Source organism: Cryptomeria japonica, chromosome 4, assembly GCF_030272615.1.
Source record: "Cryptomeria japonica chromosome 4, Sugi_1.0, whole genome shotgun sequence".
NCBI classification, from domain to species: Eukaryota; Viridiplantae; Streptophyta; class Pinopsida; order Cupressales; family Cupressaceae; genus Cryptomeria; species Cryptomeria japonica.
In genome coordinates, this window is record NC_081408.1 from 613,297,764 (window position 1) to 613,315,332 (window position 17,569).

At 33.8% G+C, this 17,569-nt stretch overlaps 1 protein-coding gene across 1 annotated transcript; it reads right to left on the reverse strand.

The window, feature by feature from the left end:
* Positions 1-13,437: 13,437 nt before the first annotated feature.
* On the reverse strand, positions 13,438-14,241 carry LOC131875258 (replication protein A 70 kDa DNA-binding subunit A-like). Its single transcript, XM_059219331.1, has one exon. The coding sequence runs from the start codon at positions 14,239-14,241 to the stop codon at positions 13,438-13,440; it is 804 nt and encodes a 267-aa protein (XP_059075314.1).
* Positions 14,242-17,569: the final 3,328 nt, after the last annotated feature.

A 17,569-nucleotide genomic window follows, 5' to 3' on the forward strand; every position in this document is an offset into this window, starting at 1 on the left:
TCATATTTTATTAGAAATATTTTACCCTAATTGTGTGCAAAGATCATATGTCTCTTTAGGGGGAAAATATTTTTATCTGCATGGGGAAAATATTATCAATGATTTTATTAAATATATCCCTATGAAATAGGAACATATGACCTATCAAGCTAGTTGATTTTTTTATATTTTGTGCAAGATACTATAGGCAAAAATTATATTTCTTAAAATTATATTTCTTGGGTGCATATTAACAGGAAGTATCCCTTACTGAAGACATTTAATTTAATGTTTTGATATTATAATTTGATGATTTTCAGGAGCACCTTGGCAAAAGAAATCTTGTTTACAACATTTGATAGGATAATAATAGTTTTCAATATTATCTTTTGAAATTACCTTTTGAGAGGTTATAAAGGGATATATTTTATCACAAAGAAAGTTATATTTTATAAGTTCTTTTACCATAGTTAATTCTTTAATTTGATGACCTAATAAATTTTCGCATTTTGATATTATCATTTGATCATTTATATTTTTCACCCTAAGTGAATAAAATGGAACATGTATATATTAGGGTTGATTTTATGCAAGATCAAAGAATGATTATTATTATTTTGGAGAAAATGTACTTTTACCATAAGTAAAATGATGAAAAGCATTTATTTATTTAAGTGATCCTTCCATACACATATTATTTTCAACCTAGGTAAATAATTTGAACATATTCATTAGGGTGAGTCATTTAATGCTTGATTGGTTTTTGCAAAGGTTACTTTATATGATATAATATTTCCAACCCAAATTAAAGATTACCAAAAGGTGAGAAAGTATTGTAACATTATCGGAAGGGAAGCATTTTCTTTTACTTACTGTACAAAATCTTTTACCTTATGTTATTTAATAAAAACTATTATTGGAATAAATGTTTACAAGTATTTAATACTTTGATTTAAGTGAATTGTTGTAAATAAGTATTTTACATAGGGTAAAATGATTATTGCCTAATCTAAAGTGGAATATATTTAATCTTTAATTTAATAAGGGATTTGATTGGTTTATTTTATGTGTAGGAGATATTGAATATTTACGGGAAGTATTATCAAAGCGGAGGATAAAGGATATATTATTGAAGCTTTATTTAGTGTGTATTTTAGGGATTCAAATGTAATTATCTTTGTAAACCAAAGGGTGTGTCCTTTGGAAAAACAATTGTCTATAACTCCCTCCTGTATGCGAAAGGGTGTGTCCTTTCACATATGTTTTTTGGATCAAGTATTTATAGGTAGTCTTTTTCAATTAAAAAAAAGGAGAAGACAATTCACAATCTGTCAGGCTGCCAGTAAGGGCTATGGGATGTTTGTATTGGAGAAGTCTGTAGGAATGGAAGTATCATTTTGAGCAATCACTGTGTAATGGAGTATCTGTAAGTGTAGCTATTGTATGCATTCATTCTCCAAAAATTAATATACAAGATTCGTTGTTTCAATTTCAGAATTCGTGTATACTTTTGTGTTGATGAATTTCATTTTATTCTCTTGATAAATTTGATAAAGGGTTTAATACAGTGTGCCACCACAAGCTGTTATAATTGAATATAAGATTGGCTTCTTCATGTTCTTATAGCACTTATTGGAACCTCTGTATTGATGGTCTTGTGTTTACAAGTTACCTTAAAACTGTCTCAAGAGTCTGATCAAATTGTTTGTCCACAAAGTATCATGTATATTCTTGGATAGAGGCACTGGTCTGTTATTCATTTCTGAGATTTTGATTTGTATGCATAAGGTCCTTACAGAGAAACATTCTTCCATATCCTATTTGAATTAATCCTTGCAGATTTCATTCAAGTCCTGAAAGCATTTCATTTTCAATATACAATATCTTTAACATACACTTTTATTCATATTTAGTTTTCAATTTTCAAAGTATTCAACTAAAGCACATGATATAGCATAGTTGCAGAACACTAATTTGCCAGTTATGTAAACTTGCTTAGAGGCTTAAATCCACATTTAAATAACTCTTTTGTGCTTGAGAGGAAAGGGTACACCCGCCTTGGTCTTGTGGAGCCTGAAGTACAGAGGGATTTGGTCTTCGACCATCCCTATTCGTTGGCCAAGGCTGATTGGATTTCCTAAGGATTTGGCAAGTCTTTGGGTTTTCCAATCTGCGGTTTTGGGCACCAATAGGTGTACCAATCGGTTTTCTCTCCATGCCAAAGGTCTTCAATACCTCTTTGACATACTTGGACTAGGTAATATAGATACCCTCTTTCATCTGTTGAATCTGTAGATCAATGAATAACTTTATCTCTCCAATTAGAGACATCTCAAACTCTTTCTTTATTTTATCTGCAAATGCATGGCTCATTTCATCATCTCCTCCAAAGATTATGTCATCTACAAACACTTCACAGATCAGAATCTGATCACCTTCATAATTCAGGTAGATGTTGTTGTCCTCACTAGTTCTCTCAAATCCCATCTTCACAAGATGAGAGTGTAACCATTCATACCGTGCCCTTGGTGCTTGTTTCAATCCATACAGGGCCTTGTGTAATATACACACCATGTTACTATCTTCTGATAAGGCAAACCCATCCGGTTGCTCAATATACACTTCCTCTTCTAGGATTCCATTCAAGAATGCAAACTTCACATCCATCTGGTATACCTTGAATCCCTTAAATGTTTCAATGCAAGTAGCATTCAAACACCTTCCAGTCTAGCCACTGGGACAAAGGTTTCTCCATAGTCTTCTCCCTCTTCCCGAGCATATCCCTTACATACAAGTCTTGCCTTGTTGCTTACAACTATGCCTTCTTCGTTCAGCTTATTCCTGAAGACTCATTTGGTACCTATGACATTCTTGTGTTCCGGTCTGGGTACCAAAGACCATGTTGCATTCTTTTCTATCTGGTCCAACTCCTCTTCCATTGCCTTAATCCAATCTTCATCTATAAGTACCTCTCTAGTGGACTTAGGCTCAAATTCAAAAATCATCCAAGAGTTTTCTTTCACCTTTCTTCTTGTGAGTATCCCTGCATCTTTATTTCCTATGATCTGCTTCGGATCATGATGTAGTTTCACATACCTAGGAATGACTCTAGCTGGTTCTGCTTGCTTTTTGTCTTCTTCTTCTTCTTCTTCTTCTTCTTCTTCTTCTTCTTCTCCATCTTCTTCTTCACCTACTGCAGCTTCTACCGATACAAGAACACTGAGGCCTTTGCTTGTTTCTTTCTTAATCGGTTCCCAGAAGGTTACACCTAGTTCATCTTCCACTTGTTCGCTGCAAGTTTCCTCAGGCTCCTCAGGGGATTCATCAACCCTGACATTGATACTCTCAACAATTTTCTAAATCCTATTGTTGTAGCAATTGAGAGCTTTGCTCTTAGTGGAATATCCTAGAAATATTCCTTCATCACATTTAGCATCAAACTTGCTCATATGCCTCTCTTGATATAACACTTACTGCCAAATACTTTAAAATAACTCACAGTGGGAGTCTTCCCAGTCCACTACTCATAAGAGGTTTTATCTTTACCTTTCTTGATGAGTACTCAGTTCATAGTATAGACTGCAGTGCTCACCGCTTCTCTCCAAAAAGTGTGAGCAACCTTTCCTTGGATCAACATTGTTCTGGCCGCTTCAACTATAATCCTATTATTCTTTTCTGCTATGCCATTATGTTGTGGTGTCCTTGGGGCAGACAATTGCCTCTTGATACCGTTCTCTTCACAGTACTTGTTGAATTCATCAAAAGTGAAATCACCTCCTTGATCAGTTCTTAGGCATTTTATCCTTTGACCACTTTCCTTCTCTACTAATGCTCTAAAGGCTTTGAACTTTCCAAATGCCTCAAACTTGTCTTTCAAGAATGTTACCCACATCATTCTTGAGCAGTCATCAGTAAGAATCATGAAATACCTATCTCCCTGAATACTTCTAGTTTTCATTGGACCACACAGATCGATGTGCACAAGATCAAGTAAGTTCTCTGCTGAGAAAGACTTACCTTTGAAAGTTGAGGAAGACATATTCCCAAGTTGGCATTCTCTGCACAAAGAATTATCTGGTTTGTTCAACAAAGGCAATCCTCTTACTGCCTTGATCTTACTCGTCTTTACAATATTATCAAAATTCATATGACAAAGTCTCATATGCCATATCCAACTGTCATCAAACTTCGCCATCAGACACTGACTAATCTTGGCATTCAACTGAAACAAGTTACCTTTGGTCTTCTTACCAGTGGCAATAAGTTCACCACTCTTTCCAATTATACTACAAACTCCACCTTTGAACTCCAGAATGAGTCCTTTGTCATTTAGCTCAGAAACACTCAAAAGGTTATGCTTAAGACCTTCTACCCAGTAGACATCATCCACACTACTCTTTCCATTCAGTGAGATGGATCCTTTACCTTTCACCAAGCATGGTGCATCGTTGCCAAACCGGACAACACCTCCATCATATTCTTCTAGAGACAAAAACTTTCTCTGGTCACCAATCATGTGGTGAGAACACCCACTATCAATAATTCACTCATTAGAGTTGTCAATGCGAGAGACAAGGGATTTCTTGTCAGACACTTCTTCCTTTACAGCTACAAACACAATGTCCTCATTCTCTTCATCCTCAGATTCTTCATCACTAACACCTTCATCCACTGCAACAAGACAATTTCCCTACCTCCTCCTTTATACTTTCTAAACCTCTCCGGTTTATCCTTATTGTCATTGTTAGGACAGTTAACAACTATATGTTCTATCTAATTGTAGGAAAAACATTTTAAAGGAAGCTTACCTCTGTATTTTCCGGTGCCTTTTGGAAGTCTCTTAGCAAGAAGAGCTTCAAACTCCATCAGAATCTCTTCATCATCCATATCTCTGCATTGTCTGGATTCATAACTGGTACTTACTTCTTTTCCTTTTTTGGTTGGTGCAGCAGAAGCTCTAAAGGCTGACTCAATCTTCTAAACACTGCCATCATAGCTATTCAACTCATATGCAGTCAACTTTGCAATGATAGAGTCTAAGAATACCTTGGTTTTGTTGATAGACCTTAGCTCCTAAATAGCACCAACTCTGATTGCATAGACCAGTAACAATGATCTCAAAACTTTACTGATAATGGTGGCATCATCAATTGTTCCACCAGTTCTCTTGATATCTCCAACCACAGTCTTGATCCTTATGCCATATTGCTAAATGGTCTCTCCTTCCACCATCCTCATGTCTTCAAATTTGACTCTAAGGCTCTCTTCATTAGCTTGCTTGACATGTTCATCACCCCATAAATGGTTTCCAGAGTGTCCCATATATCCTTAGGAGTGTCCTTATCTTGTAAATCAATGAACTCAATATCGGACAGGCTGCTAATAAGGGCTTCCATGACTTTCTCATTTTCTTGAATCTCTCTTTTATGATCATCGGTTAGAGTGCCACTAGGGATTACATAGGCATTCTCAACATAGCTCCAGTGTTGAGCATCCAAACTCTTGCTATAAATCTTCATTTTGTCCTTCCATATTTTGAAGTTATCTCTATTGAACTTAGGACCTTCCCTCTTCATCATTAAAGCAAGATCTTTTACCTCAAGCAGTTAAGCTTATATCCTCAAGGACTTGGAGTTGCTCTGATACCAATTGATGAATAATGATGAACAACAAATACCCTAACTGGTACTGAGAAAGGGGGGGGTGAATCAGTACATAAAAAAACTTCTCAACAACTTATCAAGTTAAAACAATGCTAACCGGTTGTCTTCATCACTGAACTTAACCAAGGCAATACCGGTTAAACATAGTAAGACTTTAGACAACAAAACCAGTAAAACTGAATACTTCAAATAACATTCAACACTTGATAACTACTTCACCAATATACTCATACATGTGTTGTATTAGTAACACCATAACCATTAGCTCTGCATGCATATTCACCTAAACAAAGACTGCTTAAACATCACATGAAAAATGCACAACTCATGACACACATATTTTTCACGTGGAAACCCAAATGGGAAAAACCACGGTGGGGATGAATACCCACAAGCTTGTTCTTGAACTCTTTTGAAGCTCACTCTGTTAGGAGCCAAGTCTGGTTAAAGAATTTACAATAAGGTTCTGTTAGGAACCAATCCTGTTAAAGATCACCCGGTTAAGGGATGGCTATATACCCTGTTAAAGGTTGAAACCCTATTAGAGGTTACCTCGCTAGAGGATTTGAAGAACTCAATGATCTTGAGTCACCTAGTTAAAGGATTTACAATAAGCCTATTAAAGCTACCCAGCAAAGGGATTTTCCTACTATTGAAATGGTTAGAAGACAACAGGTAAAGCTTTGATCTGATAAAAGCACTACATGCTAAGGTAGATCCTTTTCAGCTCCTCTACTCTGCAATCACACTTTGCAGTTTTCTACTCACTGGTTTGGCAAGTATCTCATCACTCAAATACAAAACCCAACATTTGCCAACACTTACAATATCAAAACTCATCGACCTTATAGACAACAATTAGGTTGGTAGCATAAACCCTAAACCCTAAACATTTTAGGTTTACAATTAGAAACAGTCCAATCCTGACCATTCAAACGCTTTTGCATAGAATAAAACAATCTCAAACAGATCACAAGGCATTCTGCATCGTCCATTCTTTACCGCACATGGAAATCAGTAACCCATCACGCTCTCTTCACATACCACTAAGAAGAATGTTCATTCCCGAGGTAGACATTTAATGCAATTGATCTTCACATGCAAGATCCTCAAGGAAATCCTTCACGTGAACAAAAATCACATGGCATCTCGATCTCATCCTTATTTCTTAGCTAACTCAACACAGAATGTCACCAGTTGCATTGCACAAGCTAGATTTCTAAACCGAAAACCTTAGAGCTGAGACTACCAACTGGTAGTCACACTTAGTGAAACCCTAGCATCGGTCCACTTCATCCCTTCATATCGGTTTTCTAACTTGAACATCAATAACAACTTCTTCCAATCTTCATACCAGTTCACCTACACTTATTGATATCAATGACAACATACATTATCATCATATCATCATATGCCAACAGGGGCTTGTACCTTGTTGTCGAAAAGAAACATCCAAGGTGACAACATTATTGAAGGTGTGCCATAGAGCCAGTGTTGTTGAGTGGGATGCATATAATGGTTTATCCATAACTGGGGGAAGTTGTGAAAGATCACCAACCAAGATCATTGAGAGTGCTGCAAATGATTCATGTTGTTTGGTGGGAAAAGCTTCTCGCAATCTGTTATCAATCTTCATCAGTAATTGAGGACCAACAAAGCTCATTTCATCTATCAAAATGTTTGCATTGCTCTTGAAACATTAATAGTGAATGGTATGTTAAGGGTTTGTATTCTTGAATAGGTATATGGAGGGCAACATGGATTGTGGTAGCTTGGATATTATATGCGGATACACCTATTGGTGCTATTACAAGCAATGGGTATTATGTATACAGCTAATAAGAAGTGACTTTCCAGTACATGTTGTGCCTTGAATAATTAACCTTAATGGTGAGGAATTCAAATTTTATGCAGCGTGAATATTTATAATATCAAGTACAGTATTTTGGTTTGCTGCAAGCTCAAAGTTATTAGGTGCATTTGAATGTATGTTGCCAAGGGTGTGAGTTGATTGGCTTTTCTCCGTGGAAATGCAGCATTTCATTAGGTATGGAAGCACTTCAATTAAATTGAAGATCAAAATCACAATTGCCAAGCATTTGAAGAGTAGCAACATCAAAGTTGTTTGACACTCCCATTTGTGACAAGAACTCTCATTCGTAGAGGTCTTGATCAGTAGATTGTGTATTATCTTGTGACTGCAGGTCTTTGCTATTTTTTGTAGTCAAGTGTTCTTCAATGCCATTTACATGCCACCGGATGTAATGCGTACTTTGAATATGTTTCCAATTTACTATAATTTCATCAGTTGAGATACCTATGTGTAGAGGGATGTTGCATAATGGTTTGTACAAAAGTAATTCACTCCAACAAAAATTTTCAAAAGTACTGTCATCTTCTGAAGGTAAATATTTATACTGCGGGTAGACGTTTACAATTGTTGGTAGCTTTCTTTTTATCCATTTACATGATTTGCATTGTTCACAGTAAGTATATTGTTGAGCTAAATGGAGCAAAGTTAGGTTTGCTAACTCTGATAGTCTTTTCATGTAATTAGAAACGAAAGAAATGGATGTTTGTGAACCTTCATCACAGTTTATTATACGGAAGATTCTTTTTCCAACACTGAGGGTCACAAATTGACGTGTGCAAGAGATCAAGGGAAGTTTAAGAAGCATGTGGCAAGTTTCTTGAGTGCTAATGTCCCTATCAGCAACAATTCCTATCACAAATCTCTGATATGCTAATAGAATTGTATCTTCTGAATTTGTTGATCCAACAATTCTTTTTAACATGTCAGTATAGCTTTCTGATTTACATTCATTTTTCGATGCGTATTTTGAGATATATTGGAGAACTATCTTTTTGGAGCATATTGCCTAACAGTCAACATTAGCCCTCCATATGGTGAGCATCATTGGGTTGTGAACATTGAGGTGACTATCATTCCTTGCTGGCTTGTATGATGGGTTATTATTATGGTCTAAAGTCAATGATGAGTCATGTTGTTCAGGTCAAGGTGTTGAGTTTTGTTTTTTTTTTCAGGCAGGTATACTCTGAACACTTTGTATGTCATTGAACAACATTCACTAATTTAGTGTAATCAGTGCAAGGCTCAGATCTGGATATGACATCTATATCCTAAAGACATGGATCTGAAATTGCAAGTATATACTGTCTGTTTAAGCGGTCCACTTCAGTGCGTGGATTCCATGTTGTGATGTACTGGTCAAAGAAGTTTTTAACTGATTGAATGCTTTCATGGTCTGACCAATCAAGGTTGTCAATATTAGGTGTTTGTGGCAGCCAAATAAAGCCATGAATATGGACAGAGCCTCGGTGTTGCCATTCATATCTGTACCAGTGGTCAGTGACATGCAATTATTTGACAATGACTTCATCACAAAAGATCTGAAATCTTAAGTGCAAGTATAAAGTTGTTATAAGTGGGTTATTGACTAAATTCTCAATAGACTGCCTTTTGTTGTGGTTCACAGTATTTGAATGTGTTTTTGGGAACAACTTATGTAGGTTAGGCCATTTTGTATCAGTTGAGCTAAGAGTAAATAATAACGTAGGTGGACCTAACTGTTCTATCATTGTCGTAAGGTCTCTACGGGATTTTCTCCAAAATGTGTGTGTTTCACGCAAGGAGGCAGCATATCGCATGATATAATTTGGTAATTCATTTGATGGTGCGTTCTATAAGTATTCTCTTAGGCCATGAAGATTCAGTGGAAGAGAATCTTCTAAATTTGTCTTTATGAAAACAATAGCTGATTGTTGAAATCGATGCCTCATCATAAGGTTATAGATATAATATCTAAAATGGACATGCTGGCCAAATCTTTGATCGGAATATTTTATCAAGTGCAAAGAATATTCATGTAAATGGACATGCCTTATTTTGCCTTGAAATGGTAAAGGCAATCCATTAGGGAGCAGTGTGGGGAATGCCATTGAAAGTAGGCCTTCCGTATTGTACTCATTGATAGGTGATGTACTGATTTGTGGCTAAGGGACAACATTGTTGTTGGTATTATCTAGATTTCGAATTGTCTAAGTGATTGCATCAAGTTCAGGTATTGAGGATGGAAGTCGTGGAATGAATGAAAAAGAGTTTTCTATTACTTCTTCATTGTTGATGTTGGGAACATCAGGAATTTCTTATATAGGTTCTTCTTGAGGTGAAGGTATTGAATGCAAAAGGTCTGAAATGTCAGTGTTGTGCTCTGGTAATAGTTGTACTGCATCTAAATCAATGACAACAACTTTATAGTATTGGTCATGCTTTATTTTGTAATTCAATGCATTCGTGATGTGAAACCTATTCATGTAACAGCCATAGCTTAATCCTTATAAATTAGTTCTACAAACAATAAGAATTTCTAAATGCTGAATTTTGCATGGCAATGATAATGCAATTTCTGAAATATCTTGTGGGAACTTAATTGTGTGACCAGAATACTTATATTGTCCTCCCCTTGCATGAGTAACTTGCAAAACAGGGGCAATCCTTGTTATGAGCATTTCTTATACTTGAGAAAGACACTTTAAAATAGAAGGTTGCTCACCTGGGTCCATATTGTTTGATAATGAGAAATGGTGGAGCCCTCTTTCAGCAGAACATCTCATGCATATAACTGCATAGTTGATTTTTTGAATAGTCATGCCCACATAGTTTTCTTTACAAACAGTACATGCCTCTGTGAGCTCCAACATATGAATTCTTTTTCGGAAGTTAGATAATGCATGTAGGAATGAAGGAGTCTGCAGGGAGAGTTCAGAAGCAGTAGAATGTGTTTGAGGCACATTACTTTGCTCAAGGTCATTGCTTTTTGTTTGTAGTAGAATGTCTGAGTCACTATAAGATGTTTGTTGTGCACGACACTGCATTTGGCATTTGTTGGAGATATTGCCTCTATTCTTTGCATAGTAAGTTCTATTTGTTTGCTTTCTCCTCCATTTGATGGCATTGCCTTCTTGAGTGGAAGGCTCAATAGATATCTAATAGTTGGAAGAGAATAGAGGTATGTTAGAATTCTCATAACTGAAGAGAGAAAGCATTGAAATATGTATTCAGAAGTGTATGGGAATTGAAAACTGCTTAATCTAATCTGTACTGTTCTTTTGATTAGTTTTGTGGTGGTCATTTTGTTACGAGATGTATTTTTTGTGCAAGTGTTCAATTGACTAATGTATAGTTTGCTGAATATATTGCTTACCTATGAGTTTTCTTGCCAAAGCTATTATTGAAATATACATATGAACAAATATATAAAATTATACATACATAGAGATATATGTATATATGTACACATGTATATATACATATCAATGAAATATGTGAATACCTGTATACATAGATATGCACATATATAAATACATGTGTATACATATAAAATTCTATAACTGTGTATAAATATATTTTTGTATAGAATTTGATTTGTATATTGGGTGGATAGAAATCGTGTTGGCTTCTTAGTATACGCATGGTTGGTTGAGTATGTTTAGTTTTGTTGTGGTCATTTTGTTGTGAGATGTATTTGTTGTACAAGTGTTCAATTTACTAATGTGTGTTTTGTTGACTGTAGTGTTTACCTATGACTTCCCTTCCCAAAGGCATTATTGAAATATACATATGCACAGATATATAAAATTTATTTACATACAGATGTATGTATACATATCAATGAAATATGTGAATATCTGTATATATAGATATGCACATATATAAATACATGTGTATATATATATATAATTCTATAACTGTGTATAAATATATTTTTGTATAGGTTTTTTTTGTATATTTGGTATTTTTTTATAAGTTTGGGTACGATAACAATTCGAGACTATGATTATGGATATACATTTATCCATATGTATATATTTATACATATATATAGATATACATACAAATATGTGCATGTGTAAATATATATCTATTAAAAAATTTATATATAAGTAGGTATATACCTGTAGAAATAGATATGCAAAAATAAAAATAGATATATATATGTGCATATATGTATAGATTTTCTATAAATATTTATTTATTTACAGATACTTATATATGTGTACAAATATACTTAAGTATGTTCATATGATACACAAAAAGTTCAAACAAAGATAGAAATGCAAGTAATGAAATGAATAGGAAAGTGCATTGAACTGTAAATACTTTTATATGAAAGAAATTTAAAGGAAAGCATTTTGTGTTCTGGAAGGTAAGTAACCAGCATACATGAGTATGCAATCTCTATATAGGAATATAAATAAGCATCTTTACATGATAGGCAAAGAGAGTAATTAAAGCTAAGAATGCAAGGTTAAAAATATATTGAAAAGTGTGTTGAGCTTGTAGAAAGATCATAGTTGAAGAAATTAATTGCTCAACAATCATTAATGCATGAAAGAAATAGACAACTGGAATTTTCAAATAAATGTAAATATGTAATTGTACAGGAAAGCATGAACAATAAGTACTTATATAAGAGAAGAATCTGAAGGAAAGCAAAGTTATTCTGCAAGGCAATTAACCAACATAGATGAGTATGCAGTTAAATGTATTGTGCAATGCAATAGCGAGTATTTCTTGAAGAGTTTGAAAACTTGTATAGTTAGTTGTGCATAAACATATAAATATATCTGTATGCAGAGATGCAAATTCTCATTGTTTAATATCCAATTGTAGATGTGATTGTTGACACGTGTGTATGAATTTTTAAACTAAATATAGATAGTTATTGAGATACAAATTCTCTATTATAATATTTATGCATACATAAATGGGCTAATTTTAATTATAATAGTACATGGAAAAGTAATAAGCATGACAGTAAAAAAATTTATGTGGTAAGGAAAGAATTGCAAAGAGATAACAGTGTAATTTTAATGCAATCTATTATTTATGTAAGAAATATACATATACATATATATAGATGTAGTCATGTATTCATAGAAGATAATCGTTTGTATTTGTAAGTAGAATTATCTTAAAATACAAAAAAGTTCTACATAATGCAATATTCAAAGGAAAAGCGATAAAAGCTATGAAGACATCTATATGTAAAGTTATGTGTAGGATTGTAGTACTATAAAATATGTAAAATTTCAAATGTAATAACTGTATCATGAACAAAAAGTTTTGTAATTAGGCAAAATGCCTAATATAGCTAAGCGTGTGTAGAGAGGCGAGCAATCTCTGCAAGTAATGCATCACACTTAGATTTATAGTCAACAGAGCAGACTTTGTTGATCGTAACTTTCATCTTTGATTCAGAGTTGTACATGTCAGTAGAAACCACTAATGTGAATGCGTAGCGATATGAGACAAGTTTATTAATCATAGAACAAGGTTTCTTTGTTGTTGTGGTATCATTTTGCAGTGCACAAAGCTCTTTTGCAGTTTTCTTTATCAATTGAGTTCCAACCTCATCAAAAGCAGTAGCCCAAACAGTACCTGTTGCATCTTGTAGCTTCATTGGTAAAAGGTAACTGTAATTGCATTCTGCCATGGTCATTTCACATCTAGGACAAAACCATGAATCATCAACCTGTTGAGTGCATTTTTTTTTACAAGGCTTTCCATTTACTTTTAGTGGACAAGTTGCGTAACATAAAGTTTTATCTGTTACGTTTATAAATCTTAGAACAACCAGTGAAGTGGTTTGAATAGTTTCTGGTTTCACACTCATACGTTCGTGGATTGATGAAATAGTCATTCTAGTATATTTGCTATGAATGTGGGTAATTGTTGGAGAAAAATCTAGAGTATGCAAGGGAAGAATTCCTCTTAATTTAGGGGTTCTGCCTTTGGAAAAGGAGGATTAATATGTAATGTTGCTGCAGCTATTATGTTAAAAACCTTACCATTAAAATAACCAACACGAGCATTACCTAAAGCAAGTATAAGAACACTATCACTGGTTAACATGTTTTTTAACTCTAGTCCTCTTTCTTTTGATATCAGACCCCATAGGTTGACATCAATTGTTGACCTTGAGAGATCATTAATTCTAACAACTTGCTTTTGTGTTTGAGTGCCATCTTTCCTATGGATTGGAATTATATCTCCAACATGTAAAACAACACCAATGATATCAACTAATGTATTATTAGTTAGCTGAAACACTTCACTAATAGGAATGAAAGGAGAGTGTTGTTGATTTGGTACTTCTTCATGGCTACAGTGTTTTAATATGGAGGCATCAGACAGGATGATCTCTAAATGATTGTTCAGTTTGTTGTATCTTGTGTTTGCTTCCTTAATGGACCCCTTAGAAATGACATAATGTGAACCCACTTCCACACGGTCAGAATGCAGCTGAGCTATTTCGTCAAAACATGTAACTCTAATTTCACAGCCCTCAGTGTCGACAATGTCAAAACTAAAGACGTGTCCATTCTTAGTAGTTGTACTGTATGACTTTATAGACCGTTTATGAGTAACTCTGCCTTTGATTGTCCATTTGTTTTGGTATGGATTTAAACTTTTGATTGGGCTTATATTTTCAGAGGTTGTACTTTGGGGGGATGGTAATTCAGTAGAAAACTGAAGAGAACGTTTAGACGATGATGGTGTATCTTCACTCATCATTTCTGGTTGTTGTTCTTTGAATAGGTATACTAGTTTTCCAAAGAATGGACAATCGCTTTGTTTGACTTGTAAACTAAGTATTATAATAGTCCTATAAAATGAAAAGACTTTTCTTTAAGATTCTTTAAATTGTAGCTGAAAACAATTAAATAGCAAAGAAGGATAATTTATTCAATAAACATAGTCTGTTTCCTACTGTGTGTTCCATACATATATGCATGTATAAGTGGACAACAGGACTATCGAGCCCATTTTAAGAGTGTCTAAATCAATCAGAGTGGCATACTTAGAAGGCAAAATTGCTAACTACATGTATGTGCCATCAGACAACACTAGTTTATATATGTTTGTATCATATTTGCTACTCTGCATTTTCTGGAATGATAAAACTTGCAACAATGATGAAGGAAGCTCATCCCTAGCATTGATAGATTGAATTGCAAATGGGGTAGGGGCATAGTCTTGGGTATTTTCCTACAAAAAAATAATATCAATATAGAGGATTTAATGTCAAGGGCTACTAAGACATATATGTGGTTATTCGTTAATGTATAGTTTATTGTTTTGCAGTGTATGTAATTAAGCTATGTAAATTATAGAATGCTTAACTATAATTGTGTATGCAAGGAAAAAGGGTGCATGTTAGAATGGAAAGGATGGAATAAAAAAGAAAGATATATTATGAAAGAAATGACAACATAGCTTTTTTTCTGAAAAGGTATGATGTATTAGCTTACCGAAATATCCATTGTTGATTGTTGTACAGATTCAAAGGTGGTTGGTGCAGATGACATTTTGGATACAGAGCTTTAAATTTCAAAGAAATCTCAGGGCTAAACGTGCATGCCAGTACATGTTATTAACAAGTAATTAATTTATTTGATACGTATGTTATATTTATTGGAAGAATGCAATATTGTACAAATTATCGTCAAATAAAGTTATTGACATGTAAAGATATGTTCATAAATGAAAATCTGAATGAGTTGGACAGTATTTTACATGTTTTGGAAAAAATGTACAAAAGAAGGGAATCAAAATTTGCAGCGAATAGAGATGTACTTTCAAGAGAAGGTTAATTTACCTGTTTATTAGAGTTAAAATGGTTTCAGATTCAGTCTAACGAAAGAAGTCCTGTCATCTAGACTAGTATATTGCCTTGCAGCATAAAGTTGATTGTGATCCTATTATGACATTTCAAATATTTTGTTAGAATAGATTGAAAGGCATAATGGATTGAGTAATTCACTATCGTGGATAAGTACGTAGCTAAATCCTAGTAAATAGGAGAGTTGTAGACAAAAAAAAAATCAGAATTTGTAGCGTTTTATTTTTTGTGTGGTTTTATTATCTCAATCTAATTTTAAAAACGTCTCTTATTCATCCACATTTGTTGGTATTTAGGAATCCATCAGGTTGGACCAGTAAAAGTAAGTGGTGAACTAACATAAAAAAAAAAAAAAAGTAAAATTGTATCAACATTTTTGGTGGATGGATGTTTCTATTACTTTACTTGTAATAGGCATATGAGTACCAAAATATAAAGTTTCAGTTTACGATTTAGACATTTAACAATCAAGTACAAGGATCATGAAGTTTACTTTTAATTTCAAAATCTAATCAAAACATGAGTTCAACTGATCAAACGCTCATATGCATACACATTTATTGGTATTTAGGAATCCATCAGGTTGGACCAGTAAAAGTAAGTGGTGAACTAACATTAAAAAAAGTAAAATTGTATCAACATTTTTTGGTGGATGGATGATTCTATTACTTTTCTTGTAATAGGCATACGAGTACCAAAATATAAAGTTTTAGTTTATGATTTAGACATTTAACAATCAAGTACAAGGATCACGAAGTTTACTTTTCATCTCAAAATCTAATTAAAATATGAGTTCAACTGATCAAACACTCAGTAATTAAAGAGAGAGAGGATCTACCCAGGCAACCCATCCAAGTTGGTTATCATTCCATTTAAGGATCTTGTCTCCTAACATGAAAATGGCCAGTGGATCAGTTAACTGTTCAACAGTTGGTATTGAAAGAAGGTATAATACCATACTATGTATGGAAGTAACAACAGTGGAAGAAGTAGAAGGGGAGTTTGTTGATTGCTTGGCCATTTTACATTCATACTGATGAATTATCTTTCTCAGGTTGTCCTTTATCTTGTTTCTCTCTTGCAACAACTTTGCAATGGCATTGTTAATATCCTCTGTTTCTTTAATTCCTCTATGCATTGTAGAAATTTGATTGTGTTAATGTGGCTCTTTTCTGTTGGAACCACAAAATCAAAATTGATCACTTGAAAAGTCAATACAAGAGAAAAACAGAGCCTATGTCAAAGAAAATCAAATTTTTTTTAGGAAATTCAAAAAAATAAATTATTGACTTGTTACAAAAAACATTAACTGAAAACGTAAAAAATTGAAAAGTTGTAGGATATAAAGAATTCAGGTGAAAATAAGAACTGAAACGAGAAGAGAAGAAAAGTATAGTAATGAATTTCATTTAACAAATTATACATTTACTTTACATTCTAGGAAAAATCAAATTGTACACGAGTAGCTTCCAACTGATAGAATGGAAGCACAGTGGACTGTGTATTACTCTGCCAAGACATACAAATATATTCACCGGTACACATCACCAGCACTATGAGGGGAAACAACCAATCATTGGAAAATAAGGTGGCCGGCAAGTCTTATACTTTTGCAGGTAAAGGCCCCCTCAGCACATGTTTATAGCCTTAACTTATATGGCCATAACATAATTGTAGAGGGTCATTTGAGGATCAACATCGATAACAAAGTTACACACATTAAAGTATTGTAACAATCTTAATAGAGGGTTGCTCATATTGTTTTCTACAAATTTGTTTGTACTTAGTATTGGAATGCGATTTTTTTGTATGCTTGTGTTGTACTCGATGGCTATTACAACAGTATAAAAGACTAATTGATTATCAGTATATTATTCGCCTACAATTGTTATTGGCCATGAACTTTGTATGACCCTCTACAACTATGTTTCTACTGATCTATAAAGGCTATAAAATTTCAAAAAGGATTCTAATTACAAAATTTCTCTGCTAAGTATAGACATTAAGCATAAATTTACTCATAGTTCTAATTCATAACAAATTTATAGATCCTATGAAATTCCCTACCAAAAAGTTGTTTACCTTCGAAGCATTCAAAATAAGCATACATTGTAGAGGATAAAAAATAACAGAAAAGCCTAGGACAAATTCACAATGCTGCAGATGAATAGCATTTCTATTTAAAATTGTTTATAATTAGTTGAAAAATTTTATTTGACT